At 48.5% G+C, this 14,870-nt stretch overlaps 4 protein-coding genes across 4 annotated transcripts; 2 read left to right on the top strand and 2 right to left on the bottom strand.

Moving 5' to 3' along the window:
• Nucleotides 1-1,235: 1,235 nt before the first annotated feature.
• Nucleotides 1,236-3,399, top strand: N7484_003192 (uncharacterized protein; the record flags this gene model as incomplete). The annotated part of the gene is made up of 4 exons (XM_057113612.1): nt 1,236-2,043; nt 2,109-2,431; nt 2,482-2,597; nt 2,655-3,399. 4 exons carry the CDS (start codon nt 1,236-1,238, stop codon nt 3,397-3,399), a joined length of 1,992 nt encoding a protein of 663 aa, XP_056973752.1.
• A 1,802-nt stretch (nt 3,400-5,201) lies between these two features.
• Nucleotides 5,202-6,202, bottom strand: N7484_003191 (acetate uptake transporter family protein; the record flags this gene model as incomplete). The annotated part of the gene is made up of 3 exons (XM_057113611.1): nt 5,202-5,522; nt 5,580-5,745; nt 5,802-6,202. 3 exons carry the CDS (start codon nt 6,200-6,202, stop codon nt 5,202-5,204), a joined length of 888 nt encoding a protein of 295 aa, XP_056973751.1.
• Nucleotides 6,203-10,208: 4,006 nt separating this feature from the next.
• Nucleotides 10,209-11,888, bottom strand: N7484_003190 (uncharacterized protein; the record flags this gene model as incomplete). The annotated part of the gene is made up of 9 exons (XM_057113610.1): nt 10,209-10,287; nt 10,341-10,441; nt 10,495-10,674; nt 10,727-10,766; nt 10,817-10,928; nt 10,976-11,135; nt 11,189-11,202; nt 11,261-11,325; nt 11,392-11,888. 9 exons carry the CDS (start codon nt 11,886-11,888, stop codon nt 10,209-10,211), a joined length of 1,248 nt encoding a protein of 415 aa, XP_056973750.1.
• Nucleotides 11,889-12,189: 301 nt separating this feature from the next.
• N7484_003189 (uncharacterized protein) lies at nt 12,190-13,411 on the top strand (the record flags this gene model as incomplete). Its single annotated transcript, XM_057113609.1, has 3 exons — nt 12,190-12,284; nt 12,514-12,789; nt 12,907-13,411. The coding sequence occupies 3 exons, from the start codon at nt 12,190-12,192 to the stop codon at nt 13,409-13,411; spliced, it is 876 nt and encodes a 291-aa protein (XP_056973749.1).
• Nucleotides 13,412-14,870: the final 1,459 nt, after the last annotated feature.

Genomic DNA, 14,870 nt, shown 5'->3' with positions numbered 1-14,870 from the left:
TGTTGTATTCTCAATTAATTCAACACCTTGTCATATTGGCCCCCTTCCAATGCTCCCATTGAGCCTATGTACCCAGGCGCAGATCATTGCGCCCTGCAATTGAACCATAGAATCTTACGTGCTGAGCAATAGAAGAACTCTGCATAGAGACACAATGATATTTATAATTGGACAAATGTCATGTTTCTGACTCAATATTACGTGGTCTATGTCTCACATGTGGAACGTATAACTGATGGAAGTATCTCGGAGATGAATGACAGCCCGGTGGGATGCCGAATGGCTCACAAAGCCTATATTAGTATACTGGCACAGGGAAGGGACTGAAGTATAAAACGAAATTCAATTCCGTCTTTTGACTTTTTACTTAACGTTTTTTCCCCTTTGTTGGAAAAAGATTGGAACCCCACTCTATAACTTAGCAGTACGCTTTCACACAGATTTCGTAAAAGTTCATAAAGCTTTGGAGTACGAAGCCAATCTTTAGGTTCTGCAGTGGATCTCTTGCTCCATTCCATTGGGCCCATGAATAGCGCATCCACCGGGAAGTGCTCTTTCGAGGAGTCTGGCCGTGCTGCAGACGTTAGTGAGACGCCACGAAATGCACTGTTCAAAGGCAGGTTTTTTTTTTTTTTTTTTTTTTTTTTTCCTTCGACTACCGCTCCACTGTCACTAGACGAACATTTGTAGGAGCACGGAGACTGAAAAGTACCGACATTCATGACACGCGGCTATCGCAGGAATATCGGGATAAGACAAAGTGGGTCATAACTGTCTCCAAAGTACAAAAAAAGTGGGAACATCCAAATTGGAGGCGTTAGCTCTTCAGATAACCTCCTTTGTAGCTTGTATCAATCTAGGTTGACGAATAGACCTGGAGGATTTAGGTAAAGTTTTAGGGTTTCGGGGTACCGAGATCCAACTTGCTTTCCCCCCATTTTTTTCCCTCTCTTTCTTCCTGCTCTCCACTGCAGCTTCGCACTCCAGATCTCGCATAACTTCCCAGCGGGTAACGGGGCGCAGCCTCGCATCCCACTAGCAAACTAGCGGGATTCATGATTTGTTCTTTTTGCTAGCATGATATGAAGAAATTCACTATCCCAAGCCTACTATACCCGAGAACAGCTGGATTTCTACCCCGCCAGTCCCCTGAGATAGGAAGAGCTGCTCTCTGCCCCCAGTCTTTCTTTTCGGTTGTGCTCAATTCCAACGTTGCCATTGTCTAAGTTCGGATCATGGAACCCAAAGAGCCTTTTCACGGCTACGAGCGATCCCTGCCCGTGCAGTCTCGGCCACCTCCGGCGCCATGGCCGGCCAGCGATCCGACCCCCCACATGGACCCTTATACCGTTGCTCCTCATCCCGCCACCCTCATCCCGACAGAAATCCCCACAACAACATCAATTGCGCAGCCTCCAGCGCCGGAATCAGCGCCAACCTCAATTTCCAAACCCCTTCCCACCGGCATTAGTGATCAAAATGCACCCTCGAAGGTCCGCAAGCCTCGCAAGGCGGCCAACACGTCGGGAAAGTCGACTTTATTCTGGGTCAATACGGACTCGGAGACTGCGTCTGCGGGGACAAAGGAGGAAACATTGAAACGCATTCGATCGCATGTTATGTCAGAGCATAACCGGAAGAAGCGCTTGGAGAATACCAAGCGATACAAAGGCAAGACATTTAAGCATCTGCCCTTTCAACCGCCAGAACAAATTCCGGGAGGTGTGGGACCGCCCCGGCCAATGATCCCCTCGCCCTCAGTGTCGTCGTCAAAGGCGAGCTCCAGTAGTAGCCGTAAGGCCTCACAAGTCTCGGAAGAAGATGCGGCTCAGGAATTGGTTCCTACGACACAAGCCATGGGCCATTACACGCCTGTCTCGTCGACCGAAATGTGGGAAGAGACTGGATTCGATGGAGTTGTGGGTTATCAGAACGGATCGGCGGCGTCCCATATATGGAGTCCTTTAGGACAAGGAGCTCATGATCCGTTCAATACTGGACATACAAAGCTTACGGACCGCATGATGCGGCATCTTCATAATTGTCAGTTGATGGCCTTTGAAATATGACATTGAGATATGAAAGGTCAAATGCTAACCTTGTCATAGTCCTCTGGGATTTGACGCAAGAGGCACATCCACTGCAGAGCCGTTATAAGCCTAAGCTGCAGGCGCATTGGGCCTCTTTGATTCAGCGGGACCCTGCTACTCTACACGCGACCATCTGCATGTCCACTTCTAATGCGGCCATGCAGAGAGGTGAGTTGCCTCTTAGAGACCCTGATGCAAAAGTATGGCGTCCTCCTCTTGTAGTCGATACAATTCATCATCGCGGCGAGACCATTCGCCTAGTCAATGAGGGTTTGTCAGACCCCGTTAGGGCTGGTAGTGATGAGCTTATTGCTGCCGTGTCAACTTTATTGACCATTGAGGTAAGTGCTCAAGGAAACTGGTCAGATGAAAATCACTCACAAAGTCATAGATTGCCTCCGGCAACGCCGACTATATGAAGATTCATCTGGCGGGCTTGCGACAGATGATCGCATTGCGCAATAGCTTTGCGGATGTTCCCTCGGATATCCGCTTCCAAATTTCATGGTCAGTCCTCGAGCTTCGCAATAGCATGTATTACGTAGTGTACTAACAGGAAACCAGGACTGATATTCGAGTCGCTTGCATGCGAATGGAAAAGCCCATTTTCCCATTTGTCCGATCTGTGCGCCCAGAAGGGTTCACCCTCCTCCCACCCAGTGACGATGCTGCATTGACAGCAACCCGCCTGGTCCCCCTAATCGAGATCCCCGGAATTTTCAGCGAAACATTTGCCAAAATTATCTATGACCTCCACGAACTCTGCTGGTATGCGGAATGGGTCAAGGGTAACAACGGACACAAAGACTTCGGCGAAGAAGTCGAAGATTATTTCAACTTCGAGGTACTGTCTGTAGAGTACTCCTTGCACCTAGACCGATATCTTCCAACCGGTGAAGCCAAGGGTGACAACTCCATCGAAGGCTGCTGCCGCCTAGCTTGTCTATGCTTTCACAACAGCGCCATCTGGAGCTTCTACCCTCTGATAGCTCCGCTGCTTCCCATGCCCATATTATGCCTCCGCGCCGCCCTGGAGGCGACCATTGCATCTGGATTGTTCGCACTGTGTCGTGACCTGCTGATCTGGTTACTTTTCATTGGTGCTTCGTGCAGCCAAGTCATGCCTGCCGAGCGTACCTATTTCGTTAACGAGCTGGCGGCCGCTACCCGTCTACATGGCGTGACTTCCTGGCAGGAGTGCCGAGATATCCTTCTCGGATTTTTCTACACCGACCGTGTCCACCTGCCTATGCTGCGCCAGATCTGGCAGGAGGTCCGGGTGCGGCAGGCGGAGTCACCCGATGTGTGAGCTTATATAACCGATGGATCCGGTCTTTTCACCGTCTATCACCGTATATGATATACCCCTAAAAGTACATAATAATGAACCCATTCTTCTCTTCAGTGTTGAGGAAAATTTGCAGTGTCAGTAGAGGGGCTGAAAAGTCTGTATGGTTGATGCATTTGATCCGAGTCCATGAATGATGACAAGGAATGAAGCGGTAAGCTAGTGGATATGACAGGGAGGATCAATCAATCCATTGGGGATCTCCTATGTAGACCCTCACGGGCGTACATCCCGTGTCAATGGCTCCGCTCCATGTCCGAGCAAAAGCCGAAGCTCAAATCCTTCCTGGATGCAGCGTATTACATGGTACACCCGCCATTTGCCAGTATCAGGGAGCCTCAAAGAGAGACAATTAAGCTCCTCAACTGACGTAAAAGAACAAAGTTGCTCAATGATCCACCGGGATAATGGGTCTCGAACTATCATAAATTCCCTCATACCGAGCAAGCACCGAGCTTCAGCCGGGTGGATATCGGCATAAACTCGGGGCGAATAAGGCGTTTCAGCTAACTCACGAACGATAGAAATCCTGCCGCATCCTCCTTTACTTTTCTTGCTGATTAACTATATTATTTTAATTTATCTCATTTAATCCGTTCATCCGCTGGCAAAATTTTCTTCTAAAAAATTTCTCTCACCTATTTATGTCAAGGGTGTTCCTCAACCTTCCTTCAACTCTACTTATACTTTAGGAACTGCCGGATTGAACTCGGCATATCCGACCTGAACAGAAAACAAAGTTGCACTAAAGAGCTATTAACCGCCAGATATTCCTTTCAATCCAATCGTGACAGATTCAATGGCCTACCAGCTCAAGCGAAACCGACTATTCTCCACCCTCTGGCTTCTGACTTGTTCGCAAACACGGATGGCGTCTAGTTGGGGGGTATAGTATACTCCGGGCCGCGCTGAGTATCATATTAAGCGTTCTGGGGAAGGCCCTTCGCTTGAATCTGGGGTTTGTGCGCTTACCCCCTTCTTTTCTCTCTGCTTTGGTCGTTTGCTGGCAATTGATTGTCTATACAATTTGAGCTGTGAAGTGGCATTAGCATTGATGTGATCATCTTGATCTATCTACTGCATTGCGATCAAGAAGGCATGGCATGGCAATGCAATACCTTTGATTGTGGCTGCTTGGTCTACCCATGTCAATTAGGACATGGAACGCCTTCTTCATCACACTAACCCCAGCTCATGATTCCCATCGATGGCTGACCCGACCAAGACTGGACATGCATACGTGCTCGGCGACAGGAAGGGCAGAGCCTGACTAATCTGAACCGAAGCCCGCTACACTCTTTTATCGATCACGTCAAGCATACTCCAGGTACGTTCCAAGGAACCAAGATCATTATAACATAGCGTGCATTATTAACTAAATGAAAAACGAAAAGGAAACTGGAGAACCGAATACGATCCTCAATTATATACCCTCCCATATCACCGAGAAACTGCAAGTCTCCCAGCAAAGATGCGAGGGTGATTTGTTCCACTACACGGTTGCCATCCAAGATCTGAGGATCATATCGGACAGCACCACGTGCGAACACATGTCACAACCAAGAAGGCACCATACATCCCCACACTTTAAACAAAGCATCAGTTCAATCGACAACCGAGAACTGAATTCCTCGCCACGCAAAGAAAACAACACCATCTCGACTGCAAACAAATTGTGGTACAAACGGGAGCGGGTATCTATAAAACATTACAAGCGCAACGCACTTCTCACGCATCCCCAATCTCTCATGAAAAAGAGATATCTAAGCCATGTCCCGGTCAGTCTTCTCACGGCGGCTACGGCCAGTGGCAGACCAGGGGAAGTGGATGACAGGGAGGATGAAGAAGCTGTTGCTGGTGTCGGCGATACCCGCAAGAGCGTTGTACCAAGCGGCGAAAGCAGCCAGGAGACCGAACATACCACCAGCCTTGGCAATCTTGGGGTTGGCGGCGGTGCCTCCACCCTGCAGGTAGGCAATACCGAGCAGGAGGAAGGTCAAGTCCAGGAAAAAGAAGAGCAGGAAGAAGGCGACGGTCGACTTGAGGGTGCAGATGACCAGGATAGTGGTGAAGATGAACCAACCCTGATGATTCTGTTAGTTTTTCTGATCATGCGCACAAAGAAGAAAGCTAAGACATACCATCAAGAACAGACCGAAGGAGTAGTTGAAGTTCTGACTGGACGCGCCACCCAAGCTCTCCGCAATCTCGAACCCGCCGGGGGTCAACACGATCGCAAACGAGAGCCAGAAACCACCATACGAAGACAGAGCGGTGGCACCAAAGGTGTTACCGACAGCCATTTCCCTAACAAAGCATTAGCGCATGCGACACCCGGAAGGCGACAAGAAACAAATACATACCACATACCAGCCAACAGCTGGACCAGACCACCATAACCGAAAGCCAAAGCAACAACAATGTTGGGCTCAGTGATATCAGCGGCACCCATGTTAATCGCGCTCAGCACGAAAGTGGTGAGGGCGAAAGCGCACAGGCCCAGAGGAGCAGGGTTACCGAACTTGCGGCCCTCCACGGGCTTGTACAGACCGGGCTGGAACTCACCACCGAAGGGACGGAGTGGAGCCTCAGCGGTGTTGACGTGGGCGAGAGGCCCGTAACCGAAACGGGCAGCGGCGCGAGCGACATCATGCTCGTGGGTGAGCTGAGGTTGGATGGGGACGCTAGTCTCGCCGGATTGCTGAGGCGCAATCTCACCGACGTCCTTCTCGAGGGCACCGTTGTGGGTTTCGGCGGCAGACATGATAAAATCACTTGGATATCTGAGTTTTTTTTTTATTTAGAATTTGTTTGGGAGGTTCACAAAAAAGGTGAGCTCAAGGGTGGAAGAGGTAAAAAAATATCCAGCTCGCTGGAGAAAAAGGCCCAATTGAGGTATAACACAGTTACACGACTGGGGGAAGAAATATTCAAGGGCCAAACAGCACTGCTGGGCGTGAAAATGAAGATGGAGAAGCAAGGGAGGATCTGGGGGAGGTGCAATCACAGCTATTATAGCTTTCCAGCTTCTCAAGCTTCTCGGCTCAGCGCTAAGACACTCACAGGAACCATGAACCGCTCTCCCGAGGGAAAAAAAAAAAAAGAGAAAAAAAAGGAGGAAAACCAAAAACAATTCCGGGAGCCGTTGGGGACGAAAGGAAGAGTGAAAAAGTGGAGAATTGGCACTTACCCGCTAGCTCAGAAGCTCTTGTGTTTTCAATAAATCGCAATGATGTGCAGCCCGCAGGATTCAGTCCCACTGCTCAGAGGTTAATTGAAAAGAAAAAAGTGGACCGACAAAGGTACGATCAAGCTCTGTGAAACCTCGAGAGAGAAGAAAGGGAGAAGAAGAGCAGGCGGTTCCAGACATATATGAATGTCGGTACTTTTTTTTTTCCCTTCATCTCTCTTACAGGATTTAATCTACAATGGACCAGGGTGTGCCGGGGGTGTGTGCGCGCTGAACGTGCCGAATGCGCAACAGTGGAGAAAGTATACGAACAACACTAACTGGACACGGAGTTAAGGATAGAGTATAGGGACCCGAGGACCAAAGAGAGAAGTCAATGGATCCGGGGACTGGAGTGTCCATTGGCAGGAATTCGCTGACTCCACATGCACTAGGATTTTGATGTCACAGTCTCTGGTATTTGTTGTTGGATCTCCACCTGGTATTTTTTTCACTTCCGCCACACATCATTTGGAGTAAGTGGGTCCCTATGACCCCAGGGTCTCTCTCTGCTGACCTCGGCCGCCCATGGGTATGGTAATTTTGAATTTGCAATTCTGCTTCTCTATATTCCGGCAGCACACGGATGTTCATGAGATGTTCAACGTGGCAAATGAAAACCCGGATTTTCTGGGGCAAAGGAACTACTCGATGATCTCTGGATCCCACCCAGCCACGAACCCACTAATCCCTAATCATTTCTGGTAGGTGAACTGCTATCGCATGGTTAATCGGTCACTGTACTGTATGATATTCCCCTAAGGTTCTTAAGGGTTTCCTGCGTGGAAGATCATCCGGTTAAAATGCCAGTCAAAAGAACATTCCATGTCTTGGCGACACTACGCACCAATGGATTTCCACCAATTCCCACGCCCATTACAGGCAATTTTGCCTGTGGGCTCAGCCGCTTTACATCCATCCACTTAACACCATCTGCCCCTTTTTTTCTTTTTTTTTTTGAGTCGGGTCATACAAGACAGAAGCACGGTGCACAGTGGACCCATCACTGCATGAGGCTAACATGAACTAAACTCTTCCGTCCACCGCGTGGGGGCCCTAAACGTCTCGGTCACGGCCTGGTGAATCCTCATTAAACCTCCCCGTGTGCTTGTTTCATGCGACGCGGCAGACTTGAACAATGCATGTATCCATGCCCACCGAGACCCCTAATAGACTTTTGAGGCGCGTCGGCCGGCGCAATCAGAAGTACCGATCGCTTGCGCTAAACCATGACAGGTCATCTTCCCGGTCCACCCGCCATCCAGAACACACGCTAGATAACCAAGTCTCCATGTCCATGCATCTGATGGGTCTTTTCTTTTTTTTTTTTTTTCTCCCTTCTCGCTTGTGAGGAGCTATGAGCTGCAGACACGCATGTCAGTGGAACACAGCTCTCAACACTCCACACTAGCTGAAAAAATCAAACTCAAATGCCTCTTACTGTCCGTCAAGTGGAAATGCGGTCAAGGTTACCTTGGAAACTTGGCTGTCCACAATGATTCCAGTGGATTTGTCTCAGTCTCGGACTCGGCCCGTGTTGGCCCCATTTGGAGGAGTTCTGACGGCTCGTGTATCAGATCGACTCACCATCGGGAACTCGTCCACGGTCACGGTAAGAATTGTTTGCGTGATACTTGGCGAGGTTCGTGGCTGCGGGTACTCCGCAGTATCAAATCTTGCATACATAAGTCCCATCCCGTCCTAAGGGGCCAATGCAGATTCGACCCCATTTAACGCAAGTAATTTTAAAAGATTAAAAAATCTCGTGCAGTAATATTAGTACACCGTACAGCTTGTCCTGCACAAGGCTGCAGGAATCGCGATTGGGTAACGGGGCCGACTTTCTGTGTGGTCGATTCAGGGGCACGCTGATTGACGGAGTTTCTTAACTAAATTTCCTACCTGCATGCGTGGCGCATGGGCTATTGTCGCAAGTAACGTGTTTGATAGTCCAGCCAGCAATCCCTTGTTTTTCTTTTGATCTGATGGTATCCATCGAGCGGCAGAATCAAAACAAAGAATAATAAGGTTCCTGGACTCCACCCCGGTCGGCCTTACATGCGTGCTTATGAAAGTCAGCAAGTCGGTACAGTAAGACAGGGATAGTAGACAGGGATACTGTAGTAATAAGTATCGAAATCACGTTAACGAATCTAGGCTATTCAACGCGTAGTGACCTGTCACTCTACGCCGTAGTCATCCTGCGAATTAGATGTAGTCTGCAAATACAAATACTCCGGTAATCATCTTTCAATAATTAAACCAGTCGCAATAGTCCATACAAACTCTCCGCACCATTATTGACCGCCACATTGCATCAATTACCCCGGTTCCTAGAGCTATCCCCATAACCCCCACAGGATTGCCACGCAAGATCAAGATCCCGTCCATCGCATCATTGGCCAAGAGTGATGACCGAACTCAAAAAGCCTGCAAAATCTCCATTCTCCCGGCTCTGCCGCTGGGGAAACCTAGCAAAGCGTGCGGGGGGAGGAACTTGTCGCTCTGTATGATCCGATCCTGCGTCATGCATCGAAGGCAAAAGGCAGAGCGCAAAGCTTCTCATCTCCGCATGAAGCAGCTACACCACAATATTTCCCCACAGTCGAGCCATCTGACCTGTGTACCCTGGTGCGGGGGGATCAGCTAACTGCTATAAGCTGACGAACCAGATGTCAGCATTTGTGTGCGGCTAGAGGGCGTATCCGAACCGACGTCAGCAGTTCCAGGATTAGAGCTTCCTTTCCTCCCACCGGCAAAGAGATGCCGGGATTATGCTGTGTGCATGTCTAGAACCGGGGGTGATCCATGGATCTCTTACCCCAAAAAACCAGCTTGCTGGAATTTGCCAGGAACTTTTTCGAATCTGTGGTGTTCCAATGTTCTATGAAAATCCCGGTTTTCCGTTTTCGGCTCGGCGGACCGGAGAACTTGGAAGCGATTTTTCGGATCTGACGATTTTCTGGGGTTCCACTTGATCGCGATGGCTGGGTCACCGTTCATGGCACTGGGGATTGCTGGTAATCGGATCCCGAATTCGGGTAGGAACAAGATCGGTGACGTTGGGGTCACTGCGGGGTTTTTCGGTGTCACGCTTGTTGGGGATCATCACAAGCTACATTTTATGCCCAAAAACAGTCTACGCTATTTCGAACATGCAGCGCAGATCGACGCATCGTATATCTCTTAGCGACGGAATGCGACTGCGTATCCGACACGCGATGTTGCCGCATAAAATCCTGCGTGATCTTTGAGAGTGGGGTAGTCAAACCTGCGGTGAAGAGCTCTCAAAAACGAGATCATGGCGCTACGGCGTAGCTTATCGCTTAGACAGAACTAGCTTCTAACTTTAATCGATTCAGTCGGCATCTTATCATCCGACTCGCCTCACCGACATTACAGGTTGGAGCGGTTTACATTTTCACTGGAGCCGCGAAGGATGATACGAGTTTGACTGATTAATAGAGCAATTGGACTTAAGATCGGTCAAGAGTCTGCACAAAAGGCCGAGAAAAGTATCTTCTAAGCCAAAAGCTTGCTATCAAACCGAAGACATCGCTTGTAACCATTTCTTTGCGCCGCGGTACATGCAATTATAATCCATGAACTCGTCAGGTTTCCTTTAGACAAAGTTAGTGAATATTCTCAAAAACGAAGTCCAGGAAGTACTAACATTGTAACGGTCTTCTGCTCCTTAACAGTCCCAGGTTTCGCGGCTTGTCGGCTGTAGCCTTGAATCAGACTAACCCTTTCATAACAAGACCGGAATATTTTCTGTCTAGTCAGTACATTATACTCAGCAAAAAGTATCCATGGTGCGCATTTACCTGGAAAACCCCATCCAGTTGCTCCAAAGATGGGCTTTTTTCAATGTCCACAAAAAACGCCCCCAACGCTTCCGCATCTCCAATGGACTGACTTGCACCCTGGCCCTGCGTTGGCAGCATAGGGTGCGCAGCATCGCCAATCAAAAAGACGCGACCGCGATGCCAAGTGCTCAATGGATCCTGTAAACAGTCAACCACATTTGTCGTAATGCTTGTGGCTCGGCAGACTTACCATGTCACGCAATTGCCACAAACCGAGGTCCGGGGAGTGTCTATTATGAGCTGTTAGTATCTCGATTGCCATCATTGAGAACTAACTGACTTGAATATGTTAGTTAGCCAACTAGGAAACTCCGCAAAGGTATCAAGGAGCTTTGCCATGCTCCCTTCAGATACCCATGATTGTCGTAGACTGGGGTCCTCGTTCATCCTTTCTGGTTCATGTTAGTGGACTGTACGATGCGCTGCGAATGCAACATACCATCGGGGACCATTGCCACAACACCATACATGTCACCTCTCCTGCCCGGGCCCATGACAAGTCGGCAACTGTGTCCTATAATCATGGATGTATATGGATCCCTGGGATTAATTTTGCTACAGAACTGGGGCTCTTGCTCTTCAAGAACTTCCGAGGGTATCTGGATAGTCAATTTTAGTTCGAATACATCATTAATGCGGTATTAGCACAGACCATCAGACGGTAAGCTGTGCCAGTCAGTCAGTCAATCATGCCATTATCATATGTTGAAACAAGAAAACATACCAGAGGTACCTGTGGGCATGGCAGCAGGCTCATCCTCGAGTACAGATTTCCGCAAAACGCTATGTCTGATATTGCCCTTGTATGAGTTTATCCATCTTCAAAGTTAACAGAGGAAGGAAAAAGTATCTCACATTCCATCCGCACCAATGATAACATCAGCCGTTAATACCTCGCCGTTCTCAAGTGTCACCTTCCCTTCACCAGAATCGCAGCCGACAACTCTGGACGAGACCCGGATAGTCACCGGCTCTCCGTTTTTATGGCTACATGTAGCTGCCGATTTTAAAGCCTCATGCAAGTCATTCCGATGATAAATAATACGACTCCCGCCGTATTCGGTCTTAGATAGGAGTGGAATCTCATTCACAAGGGATCCATCCGTATCGTAAACACGGAGTCCCTCGTCCACCATTCCCCGTGCCTCTTCCATCTCCGCGTCGAGCCCCCATGTCGTCTGCATAATTTTGGAGGCATTTGGCTGAAGCGAAATCAAAGCCCCGATTTCTCTATTCAAGCGTGACTGCTCCAAGACTATGATATGTCTATTTGGAGCGCGGAGAGCGATTGCCGAGGTTAGGCCGGCGATTCCGCCGCCAACGATGATTATCCGCAGTTTTTCGTTTGTCATCTTTGAGCTTCTCTGAGTAAATTGGCAAGAATGAGATATGAAGAGCTATTCATTATGTAGTGTTGCTTTCCTGGTCCACTAATTTCTCATGTCGCGCCGGTACTGGACTGTCCACATCTTGCCCACTTTCCTTGATCACGCCCATTCGAAAAGTGGGCGGAGCCACTTTTACGCCTGTTTAGGTGAAGAGATTGAGGTGACCAAACAATTTCCAATGAGATTCATAAAATCAATATCCCCACCAATTCCGGTGTTATTGTCAAGTTTTCATTTTTAGTTTGCTTTGTTTACCCCATTCATCATGCCGAACGATATCCGCCAAGACATCACCCTAATTGACAAGGAGTCTTTTCCTTACATTTTCGAGCAAAATGTCACCATTCCCTTACGGGACGAGTCTTGACTTATACGTGCAAATGTATATCGTCCAGTAAACATCGACTAAGGCACCTGTCCTTGTCACCTATGGACCCCCTACGGCAAGGATATCCATTACAAAGAGTAAGTCATTTCAGAACATGCATACCTAGCCTTATCCAAGTCATTATACCCATCCTATAGCCAGGCCATGAGAAAGCATAGCTGCTGCAGCACACCTCTACGCAAATCACTAACTCATCACCAGCTTCCACCCCCAGTCATACAGTGAAGTGAACCCAGCGCACCACTCCGAGCACTCAGCATGGGAAACACCCGATCCGGCATTCTGGACCAAAAATGGCTACGTCGTTGTTCGAGCAGACGAGCGTGGTACTGGGCAATCGCCTGGAAAATTAGATACAATGTCCCGGGGAACAAGTGATGCATTCTTGATGTTGTCGAATGGGCAGCCGATCAGCCCTGGTCTTCGGGTAAAGTCGGCCTCCTTGGAATCAGCTATTACGCTGGAAGCCAATGGAGAGTAGCTGCAAGACAACCGAAAGGTCTAGCATGCATGATCCCCTGGCAGGATCTTCTCTGAAATACCTGCGGTTTATTACTGGGCGCCATGATCTACCTTTCTACTATGATGAAGAAGTGGAGGTCCAAAAGAGCTTCCTCATGCTTTTCTGAAAGGGGAAGATCGGTCTGGCTGGTCTACAGGCGATGCACCAAAAGTTGACTTGATTCTCCGTAAAGGAGATGTTGGCTTTAACAACGCAGAAGCCGAGAGGGCTTATACTCGCCGACGTGAGAGTGAATGGCCTATCGCGCAGACGCAGTACACCCCGTTTCATTTGTCGGCAACAAAGACTCTTACTCATGAGAAGCCATCAGAAAGTTATAGCAAGCTGTCTTATCGCGCCTTGGGTACTCTTGACAACCCAGAAGTTATCCAATTTGTCACACCGGCGTTTGAAGAAAAAACTGAAGTCACAGGCCATATCGTGGCCCACTTGAATGTTTCGGTTACAGCAGATTCTCACCACTCCACTCCACAAGACATTGATATCTTTCTTACGCTGCGCTACGTATCCCCAGAGGGCAAGGAAGTATTCTACACCGGTACTGCGGGCGACCCTGTGCCATTATGCAAAGGCTAGTTGCGTGCCAGTCTGCGAAAGGTCAAAAAGAAACATCCTCGTCATCGATTTTGGCTGCCTCACAGGGACTACTTCTCAACGGATGTTGAGCCTGTGATTCCAGGTGAGATTCATCCGGTGGATGTGGAAATCTGGCCTACCAATGTGGTAGTTGAGAAAGGGGGCAAGATTATCTTGGAGGTTTCCTCTGGTGATACACAGGGATGTGGCTTATTCAAGCATAACTCACCAACTGACAGGTAAGTTCTCGCATTGGTCGCATTTCATGGTAAAGTTTAAGTCGCTCACTCGCTATACAAATCAACTGAGAAATTTCAAGGTCGGAATCATCTGCACTTTGGCGCAGAACTTGAGAATTACGTGACTTTGCCGATTATTCCCCCAATTTCGACAGGTCTGTGAGAGTGTATATAGTGAAAATAACACGAGGTGGCAATTGTTTAGAGCGAAAGTTGGAAATGGCCATGAAGCAGAAATCAATGTGTTAGCCCAACATTTCGAATAGAAGTACTTCTGCACACTGAGTAAGGCTGAGAACGGGCGTACTTTGAATACTGCAGACCCAAAAGTGCTGACTCATCTCTAGTGGCCGCAGCCAATTGCCACACACTTCACGGAGCCAAATTTCTACATAATGAGAGATATGAGTTGGTTCAAATAAATAGTCTAGGTCATTATGCGACAATGGCGGATAAGAATAATAGCGGTGCCCGAGAACATTTAAAATTGTGTCCCGAGGCTGATGGTCTCCTCGGTATCCGGCCAATAGTGTTGCATCGCAGACTGCCGTAACGTTGATGCGAAACCGATGCCAAGTCCCATAAAAATGGATTTTAAAATTTATATTATCTCTTGACTGTGATCTAACAGCCAAACACGCTTGCCCGTGGGTACCTTGCATGCATGTATAGCTGGGTTCGGTTGATATTCGGAGGAATCGACTCCTTCCAGCCTCATTATTAGAGCAGCCGGCGGGCCGCGGTTTCAGCTCACCAATTTCATTTGTCTACACCTATTATATCTTTTGGTTCAGAGCATGTTTGAGACCTCGCTCAATTTCATGCCCTGAATTGTAGTCCTCGGATACTCCGGGCTCCATGGCTGTCCATGGGACGCCATGCTGGCTGGACCGCAAAGAGAAGGAATCAAGAACGTTCGGTGTCAACTACGTGGTCCTCGTTACAACCATATAAGGTTTACTGGGCCGAGGTGGTTTACATAGATAAGATGTCCGCATACGAGTGTTCCCGTGCCGATCGCGACGATCTATCTGTATACTGCATTTTCTCCGACAAGTTCTCAATATTAAGATGCACACCCATATTATGGAACAGATCTCGATGGCCATGTGAGTAGGCCCGGCCGATTAAATTTAAACTTAAAATGTTGAAAGGATCTCGAAAATTCTTTTTATCTTTGCACGTACCCTTCCCATTCATCCCACCTCGATTAGTTCAAA

The sequence above is a fragment of the Penicillium longicatenatum genome (genome assembly GCF_028827895.1).
Source record: "Penicillium longicatenatum strain IBT 33135 chromosome Unknown contig_2_segment0_segment0, whole genome shotgun sequence".
Classification (NCBI taxonomy): Eukaryota; Fungi; Ascomycota; class Eurotiomycetes; order Eurotiales; family Aspergillaceae; genus Penicillium; species Penicillium longicatenatum.
Note: the sequence above shows the minus strand (reverse complement) of the source record. Positions and strands in the feature narration are given on the sequence as shown.